The sequence below is a fragment of the Pseudophryne corroboree genome, chromosome 6 (genome assembly GCF_028390025.1).
Source record: "Pseudophryne corroboree isolate aPseCor3 chromosome 6, aPseCor3.hap2, whole genome shotgun sequence".
In the NCBI taxonomy this organism is placed as follows: domain Eukaryota; kingdom Metazoa; phylum Chordata; class Amphibia; order Anura; family Myobatrachidae; genus Pseudophryne; species Pseudophryne corroboree.
In genome coordinates, this window is record NC_086449.1 from 71874598 (window position 1) to 71889231 (window position 14634).

Sequence of the window (14634 nt, forward strand, 5' to 3'; positions counted from 1 at the left end):
TAATGTCCAGTAGCCAAAGAAGCCAATCCATCCTGCACGCAGGTGAGTTCACTTCTTCTCCCCTAAGTCCCTCGTTGCAGTGATCCTGTTGCCAGCAGGACTCACTGTAAAATAAAAAACCTAAGCTAAACTTTTCTAAGCAGCTCTTTAGGAGAGCCACCTAGATTGCACCCTTCTCGGCCGGGCACAAAAATCTAACTGAGGCTTGGAGGAGGGTCATAGGGGGAGGAGCCAGTGCACACCACCTGATCCTAAAGCTTTACTTTTTGTGCCCTGTCTCCTGCGGAGCCGCTATTCCCCATGGTCCTTTCAGGAACCCCAGCATCCACTAGGACGATAGAGAAATTAAAAATAGCATTAATCTCCTTTAAATCGGATTGTGTTTTTGTTTGGAATAACAGAGAGGAGTCTGAATGGTGTCGACAAATGGAGAGTAGCGAACGTTTGATATACATATGGAGATAGGCAGCTCTCCACTGGGTCACATTTATTTAAAATATAAACGCCCATAAGTTCATGTATATAGTTGGCAGAGTAAAAGGGCCCTCAGTGCTACAGGTCTGCGTCAGAACTAGAGTCGGAGTAGTCAGGCACAAGGCAGGATGTAGAGGCCAGGTTTGTGGGGGCGACATCTTCACAGGTTGGTGCGTTTGTGCTACCAATAGTCTTTAGATCAACAATCCCCTCCGACCGTGTCTGCCCATCTCTGCTTGGACAGGTCTCCCCTCCAGGCTCCTCTGCGCTCCGTATTCCACCGTCAGGCTGGATTCCCGTCCGCTCTTCGTCTTTTTCCTCCTTTGATGCTCTCCGCACAACACCAAGAGCAAGAGCAGACGTTCCGGGGCTTGTTTGAGGCTTTGGCCGAATCATGAGTTTCTTTAAGGAGTTTCCAGTTATTTGTAGCTTGCTGTCACCTCCTGGGGAAAACCAGGAGCGGCTGGTAATCTCCGAACGTTTCTTCTGCTGCTTTTGGTCATAGGCTGTAAAGGGAAGAGAGAGCAGAACATGAGCCACCACTATAGTCTCCTTCCTATACCCCGTGTTCCGATCCCCGGTGCTCCTCTTCTGCTTACACCCCAGGCTGCGATATTTGAGCAGAGCTGCCAGTCTCTTGTCTTCTTCAGTCTCCGGAAGAAGTTTTATGTCCAAAGACGTTTTCTTGAGCAGAGCTTGATCCCGCTCCTCCTCTTCCCGAATCTGCTTTTTCTCCTCCTGTGGTGGGAAAATGGGATAAAATCAACAAAGAAAGAGAAAAACTACACCACGGGAGCCAGAGAGACTGGGAAAAGATAAACCACAGATAACCCAGCCGCTCACCCTAAACTTGTTGCGTAGGAGGCTGTTGATGGCGAAGTCGTCCCTCCAGGCGCTCTGCGTTTCCTGAAGCTCGGACAGCGATGGCGCCGCCCTCTGGAGCTTCTCCTTATCTTTGACTCCGTGCTCCAGCCGAAACATGGAATCCGTCTCCAGTTTCTGCTTCTCCTCGTGCTCTGCGGAAGCCAAGAAGGTACTGTGGAACTCAACACAACATCCACTGACCCTCCTTCTGTGATTATCACCCTACAGTGGGCGGGGCAAGCACCCCAGGACTGACCCGTTGTAAGTATTTGCTCATTTTCCTCCATGTCCCAGCGCTCTTCCTTCCTCTGTGCGCCACTTACAATCACGTAATCACACGACGCCGGGTCCGTCTGCATCTCAATGTAATTCACGCACAGGTGACACTTCATCCGGAACCTAGGGAGACACAGGGATTACTCCACGATTAATATATCTTATTCCTATTTAAAAATTAGGCAGCAAATAGTTTTTTTACAAACTTATTTTATCCTATATAATCACAATCTGGAGGTATTCTAACTGAATAAAAAAACATGTATAGAACAATTTCTAATGCATAGCTGCCAAAACATACAATTTATAATATAGAATATATATGATTGACACCTGCTGTAATACACAAATAACGAGTTCTTTTCCACTTTCAGGTTATATATTAGGTTTATAAGAATGTTCTCTTATTTCTTCAAATGCCCTGACAGTATAAGCTATCCAAACAAAGACTATACCTGCGGCAGCCACTCAGGGGACCAACAACCGCATTCCATTTATTTATTACACAGAAACAACATGATTGAGGATATAAATAAAAATAGCACATTTCCCCTTATACAGGGAGTTCAGAAAGTTCCTCCGCAGCTAGTGCTGTCTCTGGCTGTGGATCTCCTCTGCAGATGTGGGAGTCCAGAGAGGGACATCACTTAATGTATACGAGTACATAACAATTACTGTTTTATTTTATATATTACTTAGCACAGATTCTCTGCGGGGGAAACTTGCTTAGCTCACAGTCACTGCAGATGGACTTTTTGAACTCCCTGTACAAGCAACATAAATAATAGGATTTTGGTACTTACCGGTAAATCCTTTTCTCCTAGTTCGTAGAGGATGCTGGGGACTCCAAAAGGACCATGGGGTATAGACGGGATCCGCAGGAGCTTGGGCACACTGAAAAGACTTAAGACTGGGTGTGAACTGGCCCCTCCCTCTATGCCCCTCCTCCAGACCTCAGATATAGGAACTGTGCCCAGGAGAGACAGACATTTCAAGGAAAGGATTTTTGTGTAAACTAAGGGCTACAGACATACCGGCCCACACCACAACCATACCGTTCCGTACAACCGGAGTAACAAGAAACCAGATAACAGTATGAAAAAACTACAGCAACAAGCTGAAAACAGAAATACACAACCCGTGTATAAACTAAGCGAACCCACAAGAGAACACTGCAAGAAAATAGACCGCACTGGGACGGGTGCCCAGCATCCTCTACGGACTAGGAGAAAAGGATTTACCGGTAAGTACCAAAATCCTATTTTCTCATACGTCCTAGAGGATGCTGGGGACTCCAAAAGGACCATGGGGTTTATACCAAAGCTCCAGACCGGGCGGGAGAGTGCGGACAACTCTGCAGCACCAACTGAGCAAACGCAAGGTCCTCATCAGCCAGGGTATCAAACTTACAGAACTTGGCAAAAGTGTTTGAACCCGACCAAGTAGCTGCTCGGCAGAGCTGTAAAGCCAGACGCCCCGGGCAGCCGCCCAAGACGAGCCCACCTTCCTGGTAGAATGGGCTTTCACCGACTTCGGCACCGGTAATCCGGCCGAAGAATGAGCCTGCTGAATCGTACTACAAATCCAGCGTGCAATAGTCTGTTTTGAAGCAGGATGACCAATCTTGTTGGAAGCGTACAGGACAAACAGCGCCTCAGTTTTCCTGGCAACCGCCGTACGGGCGACGTAGATCTTCAAAGCCCTCACTACATCCAGAGACCTTGGAACTGCCCCAGCATCCCTGGCCACCGGTACCAAAATAGGTTGATTAATGTGAAACGAGGAGACCACCTTCGGTAAAAATTGTTGACGAGTCCTCAATTCTGCCCTATCCGAATGAAAGACCAAGTACGGGCTTTTATGAGATAAGGCCGCCAACTCAGACACCCGCCTGGCAGAAGCCAGCGCCAACAACATGACTACCTTCCAGGTGAGAAACTTCAACTCAACCTTACGCAAAGGCTCAAACCAGGAAGACATGAGAAACTGTAAGACCACGTCCAGATCCCATGGGGCCACAGGAGGCACAAACGGAGGATTGATATGCAAAACTCCTTTCACAAACGTCTGAACCTCTGGGAGGGCAGCCAATTCTCTTTGAAAGAAAATAGACAATGCCGAAATCTGCACCTTGATGGAGCCCAACTTCAGGCCTGCATCCACCCCAGCCTGCAAAAAGTGGAGAAAACGCCCCAAATTAAATTCTTCCGCAGGAGCCCTCTTAAACTCACACCAGGAAACATACTTCTTCCAAATACGGTGATAATGCTTCGCCGTAACCTCCTTCCTAGCCTTGAGGAGAGTAGGTATGACCTCTCCTGGAATACCTTTACGAGCTAAGATCTGGCGCTCAACTTCCATGCTGTCAAACGCAGCCGCGGTAAGTCGGGAAACACGCATGGACCCTGCAACAACAGGTCCTCTCTTAGAGGAAGCGGCCAAGGATCTTCCACTAGTAATTCCTGAAGATCCGGATACCAGGCCCTTCTTGGCCAATCTGGAACTACGAGAATCGCCTGAACCTTTGCTCGCCGAATGATCCCCAGTACCTTTGGAATGAGAGGAAGTGGAGGGAACACATACACCGACTTGAACACCCACGGAGACACCAGGGCATCGACCGCACTGGCTTGGGGGTCCCTTGACCTGGAACAATACCTCGGAAGCTTCTTGTTGAGATGAGACGCCATCATGTCTATCAGAGGGAGTCCCCAAAGCTTTGTCACTTCTGCAAACACTTCTTGATGAAGAGCCCACTCTCCCGGATGGAGATCGTGTCTGCTGAGGAAGTCTGCTTCCCAGTTGTCTACTCCCTGAAGGAGGACTGCTGACAGGGCGCTCAGGTGCTGTTCCGCCCAGCGAAGGATTCTTGTGGCCTCCGCCATTGCCGCTCTGCTCCTTGTGCCGCCTTGACGGTTGATATGTGCCACCGCTGTGATGTTGTCTGACTGTACCAGGACAGGTCGACCCTGAAGAAGGCTTCTTGCCTGTAGCAGGCCGTTGTAGATGGCTTTTAACTCGAGAACATTTATGTGGAGACCCGCTTCCTGGAACGACCATCTCCCCTGGAAGTTCCTGCCTTGGGTGACTGCACCCCAGCCCCGGAGACTCGCATCTGTCGTCAGAAGTACCCAATCCAAGATACCGAACCGGCGTCCCTCTAGGAGGTGAGACCCTTGTAGCCACCACAGGAGGGAAATTCTGGCCCTGGGAGATAGACTTATCTTCCGGTGCATGTGCAGGTGAGACCCGGACCATTTGCTCAGCAAGTCCCACTGAAACACCCGGGCATGAAACCTGCCGAACGGAATGGCTTCGTACGCCGCCACCATCTTCCCCAGAACGCGCGTACATTGATGGATGGACACAATCTTCGGCCTCAGAAGTTCCCTGACCAACTGCAGTTCTAGAGCCTTTTCTTGTGGAAAACTCTCTGTAACTCCGTGTCCAGAATCATGCCCAGAAAAGACAGCCGGGTGGTCGGAATCAACTGAGACTTTGGTAAATTTAGCACCCAACCGTGCTGTCGAAGCACCGACAGCACCAAATCTATACTCCTTAGCAACCTTTCCTTGGACCTCGCCTTTATCAGGAGATCGTCCAAGTACGGGATAATTGAAACCCCCTGCTTGCGAAGGAGAACTATCATTTCTGCCATGACCTTGGTGAAAACCCTCGGGGCCGTGGAAAGGCCAAACAGCAACGTCTGAAATTGGTAATGAGAGTCCTGTATCGCAAACCTGAGGAAGGCCTGATGCGAAGGAAATATCGGGACGTGTAAGTAGGCATCCTTTATGTTGACTGACGCCATACAATCCCCCCTTCTAGGCTGGAAATCACAGCTCGAAGAGATTCCATCTTGAACTTGAAAACTTTCAAGTATGGATTGAGGGATTTTAGATTCAGAATCGGTCTGACCGAACCGTCCGGTTTCGGCACCACAAATAGGCTCGAGTAGAACCCCTCCCCCCGTTGTGACGGAGGAACTGGAACAATGACCTACTGTTGACCCAATTTTTGTATCGCTGCCAACACCAGCTCCCTGTCCGGCAGAGACGCTGGTAAGGGCGAAACAAAAAACCGGTGAGGGGGCACCTCCCGAAACTCCAGCTTGTATCCCTGAGATACAATCTCCAGGACCCAAGGATCGAGGCCTGAAAGAATCCAGACCTGACTGAAGACTCAGAGACGGCTCCCCACCGGTCCGGACTCCCCCAGGGAAGCCCCAACGTCATGCGGTGGACTTGGTAGAGGCAGGGGAGGACTTTTGGTCCTGGGCGCCCGACACGGCAGGCGACTTCCTACCCCTTCCTTTACCCTTTGAAGCGAGGAAGGACGAACCCTTTCCACGCCTGTATTTATTAGGACGAAAGGACTGCATCTGCTGATGCGGTGCCTTTTTGTGCTGTGTGGGAACATAAGGAAGAAAAGAGGACTTACCCGCCGTCGCGGTAGAGACCAGGTCCGCCAAGCCGTCCCCAAACAAGACATTACCTTTGAAGGGTAAAGCTTCCATAGCTCTCTTGGAGTCGGCATCAGCATTCCATTGATGGATCCACAACGCCCTCCTTGCCGATATTGACATGGCATTGGCTCTTGATCCCAAGAGACAAACATCCCTCGCCGCATCCTTCAGGTAATCTGCAGCGTCCTTGATATAACCAAGAGTCAGAAGAACATTATCTTTTTCAAGGGTATCCATATCAGCAGCTAAATTCTCAGCCCAATTAGCAATAGCACTACTCACCCATACCGACGCCACCGCAGGTCTGAGCAATGCATGTATTAGCGAAAATGGACTTCAGGGACGTCTCCAGCTTGCGATCCGCTGGATCCTTGAGAGCTGCCGTGTCCGGAGACGGAAGCGCCACCTTCTTAGACAAACGAGATAGAGCTTTGTCAATATTCGGAGACGACTCCCATTTTTCCCTGTCATCAGAGGGGAAAGGATATGCCATGTAAATCCTCTTGGGAATCTACCACCTCTTATTCGGCGACTCCCAAGCATTTTCACAAAAAGTATTCATTTCATGAGAGGGGGGAGATTTCACTTCAGGTTTTTTCCCTTTGAACAAACAAATCCTTGTTTCCTGCACCGCAGGTTCATCAGAAATGTGTAAAACATCCTTTATAGCCACAATCATGTACTGAATACTCTTTACTAAACGCGGATGCAAAGCCGCCTCAGAAAAATCGACCTCAGAATCAGAGTCCGTGTCGGTATCAGTATCTACCACTTGAGTAAACGGCCACTTTTGCGAGCCCGATGGGGTCTGTACCTGAGACAAAGCCTCCTCTATGGACTTTTTCCACACCTGCGTCTGTGACTCAGACTTATCTAACCTCTTTGATAAAGAAGCTACATTCGTATTGATTGTACTTAATAACGTGAGTAAATCACAGACCCAAATCCAGACCCACAACTGCACCCCCCACAACCTCCTCCGGTGAATCACATTCAGCCTCAGACATGTCGACACGTCCAATTGACACAGCGACTCACACTCAGAACGTCTCAGCTAGGGGACAGGCCTACAGTGAAGCCCAGAGAGAGAGAGACCCAGAGGGAGTATGCCAGCTCACACCCCAGCGCCTATATATCCCTATAGGGGATATATATGACCAGCGCTGCTTAAAAATAAAATAATGCACCACTTACTTGCGAGGAGTGATCGGAGGTCCGCCCAGCGTCTCCTTCAGCCGCGTGGAGGAGAGAGAAGATGGCGCCGTGAGCCGCACGCTAAGCTCCGCCCCTTCCCGGCGGGCTTCAGCGCGCCCAATTTGAAAATGCCGGCGGGGGCCGAGGAACGGTGCCGAGGCACCGACAATGCTTCTGCCGGCTATCCGTACCCCAGTGACCTGCTGCCCAGGGCGCCCCCCCACAGCGCCCTGCACCCTGTGAGTGCCGTCAGTGATGTGTGTGGGAGCATGGAGCGCAGCGTCACCGCTGCGCTGTACCTGGTCACCGAAGTCTTCTGCCGTCCTGAAGTCTTCTGATCTTCTCATACTCACCCGACTTCTTTCTTCTAGCTTCTGTGAGGGGGTGACGGCGTGGCTCCGGGAACAAGCAGCTAGGCGCACCAAGTGATCGAACCCTCTGGAGCTAATGGTGTCCAGTAGCCGAGAAGCAGAGCCCTTAACTAAGAAGAAGTAGGTCTGCTTCTCTCCCCTCACTCCCACGCTGCAGGGAGCCTGTAGCCAGCAGGTCTCCCTGAAAATAAAAAACCTAACAAAAAGTATTTTCCAGAGAAACTCAGTAGAGCTTCCCTAGTGTGTGTCCAGTCTCTCCTGGGCACAGAATCTAAATGAGGTCTGGAGGAGGGGCATAGAGGGAGGGGCCAGTTCACACCCAGTCTTAAGTCTTTTCAGTGTGCCCAAGCTCCTGCGGATCCTGTCTATACCCCATGGTCCTTTTGGAGTCCCCAGCATCCTCTAGGACGTAAGAGAAATTTCCTTTAATACATCAGCAACACATACAATAGAAACTACATATGTATATAAGTGATCCGCAAGACACAACTGAAATGTCCATGAGAAGAATCAAAAACATTGAACATAAAAATATAAAATCCCAATATGGAGGAACTGCTGGAAGAGCAATCTCTTCCGAGACTTGGGGGGAAGGGATGACCACCTAGGCCAAGCCTTGCACAGAGGCGGTCAGCTCTTTGTCCAGGTCGGCTCCGCAGTGACGGTTGGGATGGTATGCTGGGACCCTGGTTCTGGAAGAGAATTGTTTGGTATCTGTAAAAGGGGCAGCGGGAGCGAGATCTCTGCTCTGTTCCCTTGAACAAATGTCTTAGAGAGCTCAGACACCATCTAGGTGAGAGCTCTAGCCCAAGTAGGCTTCACAGGGTCCATGGGAGAGGACTCTGGCCCTCTACTTTTCATATAGCACAGATGGCACTTGGGTCAGAACCTGAATCCTAGCATAGACAGATACCTTCACCCACCTCCTTATCAGGATGGACCCTTCTCAGACATTAAGAAACTACGGAAAAAGTAAAACTGAGATTTTAGTAGCAGTCCAAGAGAGGATGTGAACTGCCCAATGGCTGACAGAGTCGCAGAACACATCCAGTGACTGTAACCCTTCTGATATATTCAGAGATACACAAAGAGAAAATCACCTTAGCCCTCCTCAGGGTATAAATGAAGAAGCCAAAGGAGCCAGCACTCAGCAAAGTGCTGAGTAATTGTCAGCGCCAGTGTCTAAGGCGAATCCTTTAATGGTAAAAACTTCCCCTGTTACCCAGCACTCGGAGCCCTGCACCTGCCCCACTGAGGAAAGAGGACTACTATGGAAGAAGCCATCACCTCCCCACTTATCACCGTTGTCTTCAGTGAGCGGCCATAAGTTTGCAGATGCCCAATATAAGCAGAGGCTCTGCAGAGAGGATCCCAAAATGGGAGCGAGCTGCCGACGCGTGTGAATACACACGCTTCATCTGCTCGACCCGCTCCATGTGTGCCTAGTGGCTGCTGAAGGACACCGATGCCGTAAAAAACAGAAGCAGCGGGAAAGTAAAAAAAATACTTTGTGCATATAGCTAGGCATCCCTAGAAAGAATGCCTGGCTCCATCTGACATTCATAAAATACTAACTTGAGAAGCAGCCAATCGGAGCATAGAGGGGAGGAGCCAGAGTAAACTCCAGATATTAAAATGTCCAGGCTGCAACCACCATACTAACCCCCCCCCCCCCCCAGTGTCCCCCAAGGAAGGAGGGGAATTACACACAAAAAAAACACATACGGATGCAGCACAATAAAAATGGCTGAGTCTCTTGTAGGTTCAATTTAAACATTTCTGGCAGCTGGAAACTCAATGTACAGTATAAGCAGCTCAGAAACTGGTACGTACTATACAGAATACACAGGTAGCATTATGATCTTACCTGTATATAGGAGTCGTATAGTAATTGCCCACTTTCTTTTTCTCTGCATTATAACGCACACCTGAAACAGACATGAAGAGGAAGATTAGACTGGACAGTAATCGGGAGTCAGGAACTGTAGGCAGCAGGGTCAGGGTCTTACCCATCCCAATGTGATTCTTGCAGCCATCGCACCAGATGTTATACGGCATCTCAAACCTGGGGAGTGCAAAGAACCTGTCACTGTGGTGGTGCAAACAGATCACCTCCGTACCACGTTCCCCGGCATCGTCCTTACACGCACTGACCCACTAACACAGGAGGCCAGTCCCACATTTACCCCAATACCGCTACCCACGCACTGATCCACTAACACAGGAGGCCAGTCCCACATTTACCCCAATCCCGCTACCCACGCACTGATCCACTAACACAGGAGGCCACTCCCACACATACCCCAATCCCGCTACCCACGCACTGATCCACTAACACAGGAGGCCACTCCCACATTTACCCCAATCCCGCTACCCACGCACTGATCCACTAACACAGGAGGCCACTCCCACATTTACCCCAATCCCGCTACCCACGCACTGACCCACTAACAAAGGAGGCCACTCCCACATTTACCCCAATCCCGCTACCCACGCATTGACCCACTAACACAGGAGGCCACTCCCACATTTACCCCAATCCCGCTACCCACTAACACAGGGGGCCACTCCCACATTTACCCCAATCCCGCTACCCACGCACTGACCCACTAACACAGGAGGCCACTCCCACATTTACCGCAATCCCGTTACCCACGCACTAACCCACTAACACAGGAGGCCACTCCCACATTTACCCCAATCCCGCTACCCACGCACTGACCCACAAACACAGAAGGCCACTCCCACATTTACCCCAATCACGCTACCCACACACTGACCCACTAACACAGGGGGCCACTCCCACATTTACCCCAATCCCGCTACCCACGCACTGACCCACTAACACAGGGGGCCACTCACACATTTACCCCAATACCACTACCCACGCACTGATCCACTAACACAGGAGGCCACTCCCACATTTACCCCAATACCGCTACCCACGCACTGACCCACTAACACAGGAGGCCACTCCCACATTTACCCCAATACCACTACCCACGCACTGATCCACTAACACAGGAGGCCACTCCCACATTTACCCCAATACCGCTACCCACGCACTGACCCACTAACACAGTAGGGGGTCTATACTGTATTGTGGCTCCAGTATGTGTAGCTGTCACCCCACTGGTTCCCCTGCAGTCACAGTTACCTGATGATGAGGATGCCCTGGGACAGCTTCCGTGCCCGTTCCCGCAGCGGGTGGCTGTTCCTGTAGCGGTTGAGAGAACCATGCTGGGAGGGGTAGAAGAGGACGTGTATACGTTATATGGGAATAACAAAGGTTACATTTGTAATAACTTACATGTACATACAGAAACACACAACACAGAATACGTCTCTCCATGTATTACACTCACACACAACTCAGCAGCATGTCTGATAAATGCTCACATCAAACCAAGAGAATTATACAGATACATCACCGCAAATAATGAGAAGTATAGCTACAAGTTATAATAGTCTATAAATAACAGCAGATCTGTAATAGTCTATCTGGAATTACCTGCAAAAACAACATGTGAAAAACATAAAAACAGCGCTAATAAAGAAACTAAAAAACAGGTGTTTCCTTAAAAAGCATTGTATACGTTTTAATAATACATATAAAATAAAAGAGAAACTCTCATGAATATACACCATAAAATGATGGAGCCTCTAGAACCAGTCTCTGACTATCTGGAATTACCTATTTGTACACTGTAATAATCTATCCAGGTCAGTGCCTCTACGTATATAGACTATAGTATCCGATCCAGAACAACCTGAAGAATGTAATAGTTTATCCAGAACAAGGTCTTTACATAGCCTATAATAGTTTATCCAGAACAAGGTCTCTACATAGCCTATAATAGTTTATCCAGAACAAGGTCTCTACATAGCCTATAATAGTTTATCCAGAACAAGGTCTCTATATAGCCTATAATAGTTTATCCAGAACAAGGTCTCTATATAGCCTATAATAGTTTATCCAGAACAAGGTCTCTATATAGCCTATAATAGTTTATCCAGTGTCAAAGTCAGAAAAATATCTCTATGCACACTGCCATATTTGCACCTCACACTGGTCCGCGCTGCGCATGCGTGCGCTTTCCCGTGATAGCGCATACCCGCTGATGCGTGCACCCGCTCGCATCGGTATGCGTATTTACGGTAAGGAGTATGTAGTCGTAGCGTGCGACCCAATCGTTACATATTTCCACAATTAACGTAGTTTATAGATCATGGTCCCTTTGATAGATTCTGAAAGTTTGGTTAATATAGAATGTCCCTGAACGGAGGAATCCCTCTTTGTATTGTAGGAAGGGTCTAACAGGAGTCATACAGTAGTGTTTGGTACCCATCGGAAGAGTATTTAAATAGCAATATTCCGGTGTTGGTTTGGAGCGTATTAATCGCTCGTGCGAATAGTTATGGACATAAGGAGTTTATGTCCATTACTATTATTTACTCTTACTCAGGTATGCGGCGGGAAACCCAGTTTCCCACCCACCTGAGCTGTTTGAAATCGTCACAGCCCACCTGTATGAATCACCCTATGACCTTTTGTTATAATGCGAAGCCGAATTCCTGTGTCCAATGGACGATAAGATTGTAGGGACCATTGGATTGCATTGTGTGTGGAGCATAAAAGACGGGTCTTTGGCATCCAGCGTTCACTTCTCATCAAACGGTTCTCATTGCTGATAATCGGGAAGCTGGATGTCCAGAAGCGCTTGCGATCGTTACCCTTGTGCGTAAGTTTCTCTCCGTGATCATATTGTCTTACTGTGAGCCATTTCTCTCATCTCATCTCTCATCTCTCTCTCTCTCTCTCTACTCTTTCTCTCATATTTTCCTTAAAGTATCTTGAATTGTTTTGTATTCATAGTGTAGTTATTTGGTTAGGAAGTCTCTGTTATATTGTAGTGTATCATTTGTATTGTGATTCCTTTTTATATTAGTTATAATACATTTAATAGGCTTTGGACCCTAAACAAGTATCTGTGTATTTTCTCATAGTGTTAAGTGTTCACAGAGCGTCGGTGACGCTCAAGCAGCTTTGTAGTTAATCAGGTTACACCAGGTTGCACTTACACATTGTCTCTACACTAAGGTATACTGTGTATCTCATTGTTAAAGGTATAGATATCAAGGTATAGCGTTGTGAGCGTCTGCGCCGCTGGTGATCTCCTCGTGGTCACGAGCGTCCGCTACGCCATAGCGAATCATTTCGTTTGTCTGTAGCCAATAGTGTGCCAGTCTGTGATCTCTGGGCCGTGAGCGAACGCGACGCTTGAGTGTCTCGCCTATGGCTGAGCGATCGTTACGCAAGTAGCGTACCCTTACGGTACTTCTTACGTAGTCAGCGTACAGTGTTCTTAGACCTCTTAAAGGGTAATTTATACGATAAATAGATTCAGCTTTATCAATTGGCGGCTCGTCCTGTCCTTCACATATCTGCACTAGGTAGATCAGCAGACATTATCCCCCAGCAAAGGGTGGGAGGTTGTCTCGCAGTGCTGACGGGATAAGCGTCTGCTTCGCTTAGATAAAGAGTGCTGAAGGAATCCGGGAACCGGAGGTAAGAACAAAACGCTTGTGTCTTTTAAAACTGTTTATTTGTCTTCTGTCTTGCGTACACACGCACGCATACATATCTGCATTTCTTTTTCATTTTCGTATAGCACTATCCTGTTTGCCAATTTTATAGTTGATAGAAAAGTGCTAAAAGAGACTTGCTGTTATTTTATAGTTTAAGAATAGAGGTAATAGTTAAAAGTGTAGAGAAACACACAGGTTTGCCTGGGAGATAAGGCAAAGCCAGTGGGGTACGCGGTAGATGATCAGGGATCGTCTACATTGATAAAAGTATATTGTGTTACGGTGGATCTTTGCATTGCGTACACGTGTCTCTAACAAAGACTAGCGTACGCAATCCAAAGGCCGACGCACGCAGCGTACATTACGCAACGGAGCGTCCGGTTACGCCCACGTAGCTCAAATCACGAAAAGTTGAAATTTTAGCGCAAAGCGATAAATTAACGCAAAGGCGATAGTTAGCGCTAAGCGGTAAATAGCGCAAGAGGCGATAAATAACGCAAGTCTATTTTTGGAAAATCTGAAATTTAGTTTAACAGATCCTGCTCCTAATTGGTAACACAGCTGGGCTAAAGAAAATTTCTGCGCAGAAATAGATATAGAAACGAAAGTGTACATGTGTTGAGTGAGTGTGTTTTTATCACATAAGAGGTTGAACCAAAAAGAAATCGGGTACTCGTAAGGGACATACGTGTAAGTGACATATACGGTGGCTAGGGAGGCATCCTTGGTTAAACATAATATTTGAGCATTAGAGTATAGCGGACCAGTATAGAACAAGACCAGGAGGTCAGACCAGGAGGTCGTACAGACAAGACCAGGAGGTCATAAGGAGACAAAGAAGTCCGCTATAAAGGTAAGAGGCACAACCCCGGGGGTTGGTGCAGAACCCATATAGGCCGTATAAGCTCTGGCTGAAGGAATTCGCAGCCGAAATTTTCGATTCCACTGATCTCTCAGTACATAACAGGTAGTGCTTATGTACTGAACGATTGTACCGCACGTCATTGTGTGCATTAGTAAACCTGACTAGTATCATTTTACGTACAAAAGTCATAAACGCTAGTTGTACATTCTGACGTGATTTGTGTAATTTTTTATTTTTAAAGGGAAGTTCGCTGGTCACTCAGGAACTATCTAGCAACCCCACCTTTACTGGAAAGAGTAAGTGTCCTGCGGGTAACCCTCATATGTTCCAGTAAACAGAAGGTTTTTGGTAGGGCCCTGTATCGAGTACGCCAGCACCATATCGGTGTGATCAGGTCGTATTGGTCGAGGTGGGCGAGTGAGTGGGGTACTCGGTAAACCGCCACCGCCGGCCTATTTTGAATAATTTGGTTTGCTGTAAGGGTTCGCTGAAGACCGTGATATAAAGATCAAAGGAGTAGTAAGCAACACCTGCAG

General features: G+C 48.2%; 1 protein-coding gene across 1 annotated transcript in view; it reads right to left on the bottom strand.

Moving 5' to 3' along the window:
- Positions 1-443: 443 nt before the first annotated feature.
- Positions 444-14634, bottom strand: part of YJU2B (YJU2 splicing factor homolog B) — a 28532-nt gene continuing 14341 nt past the window's right edge. The window contains exons 3-9 of the mRNA XM_063930175.1: positions 10802-10884; positions 9654-9709; positions 9512-9572; positions 1595-1737; positions 1318-1490; positions 1074-1212; positions 444-980 (exon numbers count right to left, since the gene is read on the bottom strand). Of these exons, the coding sequence (XP_063786245.1) occupies positions 553-980; positions 1074-1212; positions 1318-1490; positions 1595-1737; positions 9512-9572; positions 9654-9709; positions 10802-10884 (1083 nt within the window). The 3' untranslated portion in view covers positions 444-552. The remainder of the gene's footprint in view (positions 981-1073; positions 1213-1317; positions 1491-1594; positions 1738-9511; positions 9573-9653; positions 9710-10801; positions 10885-14634) is intronic.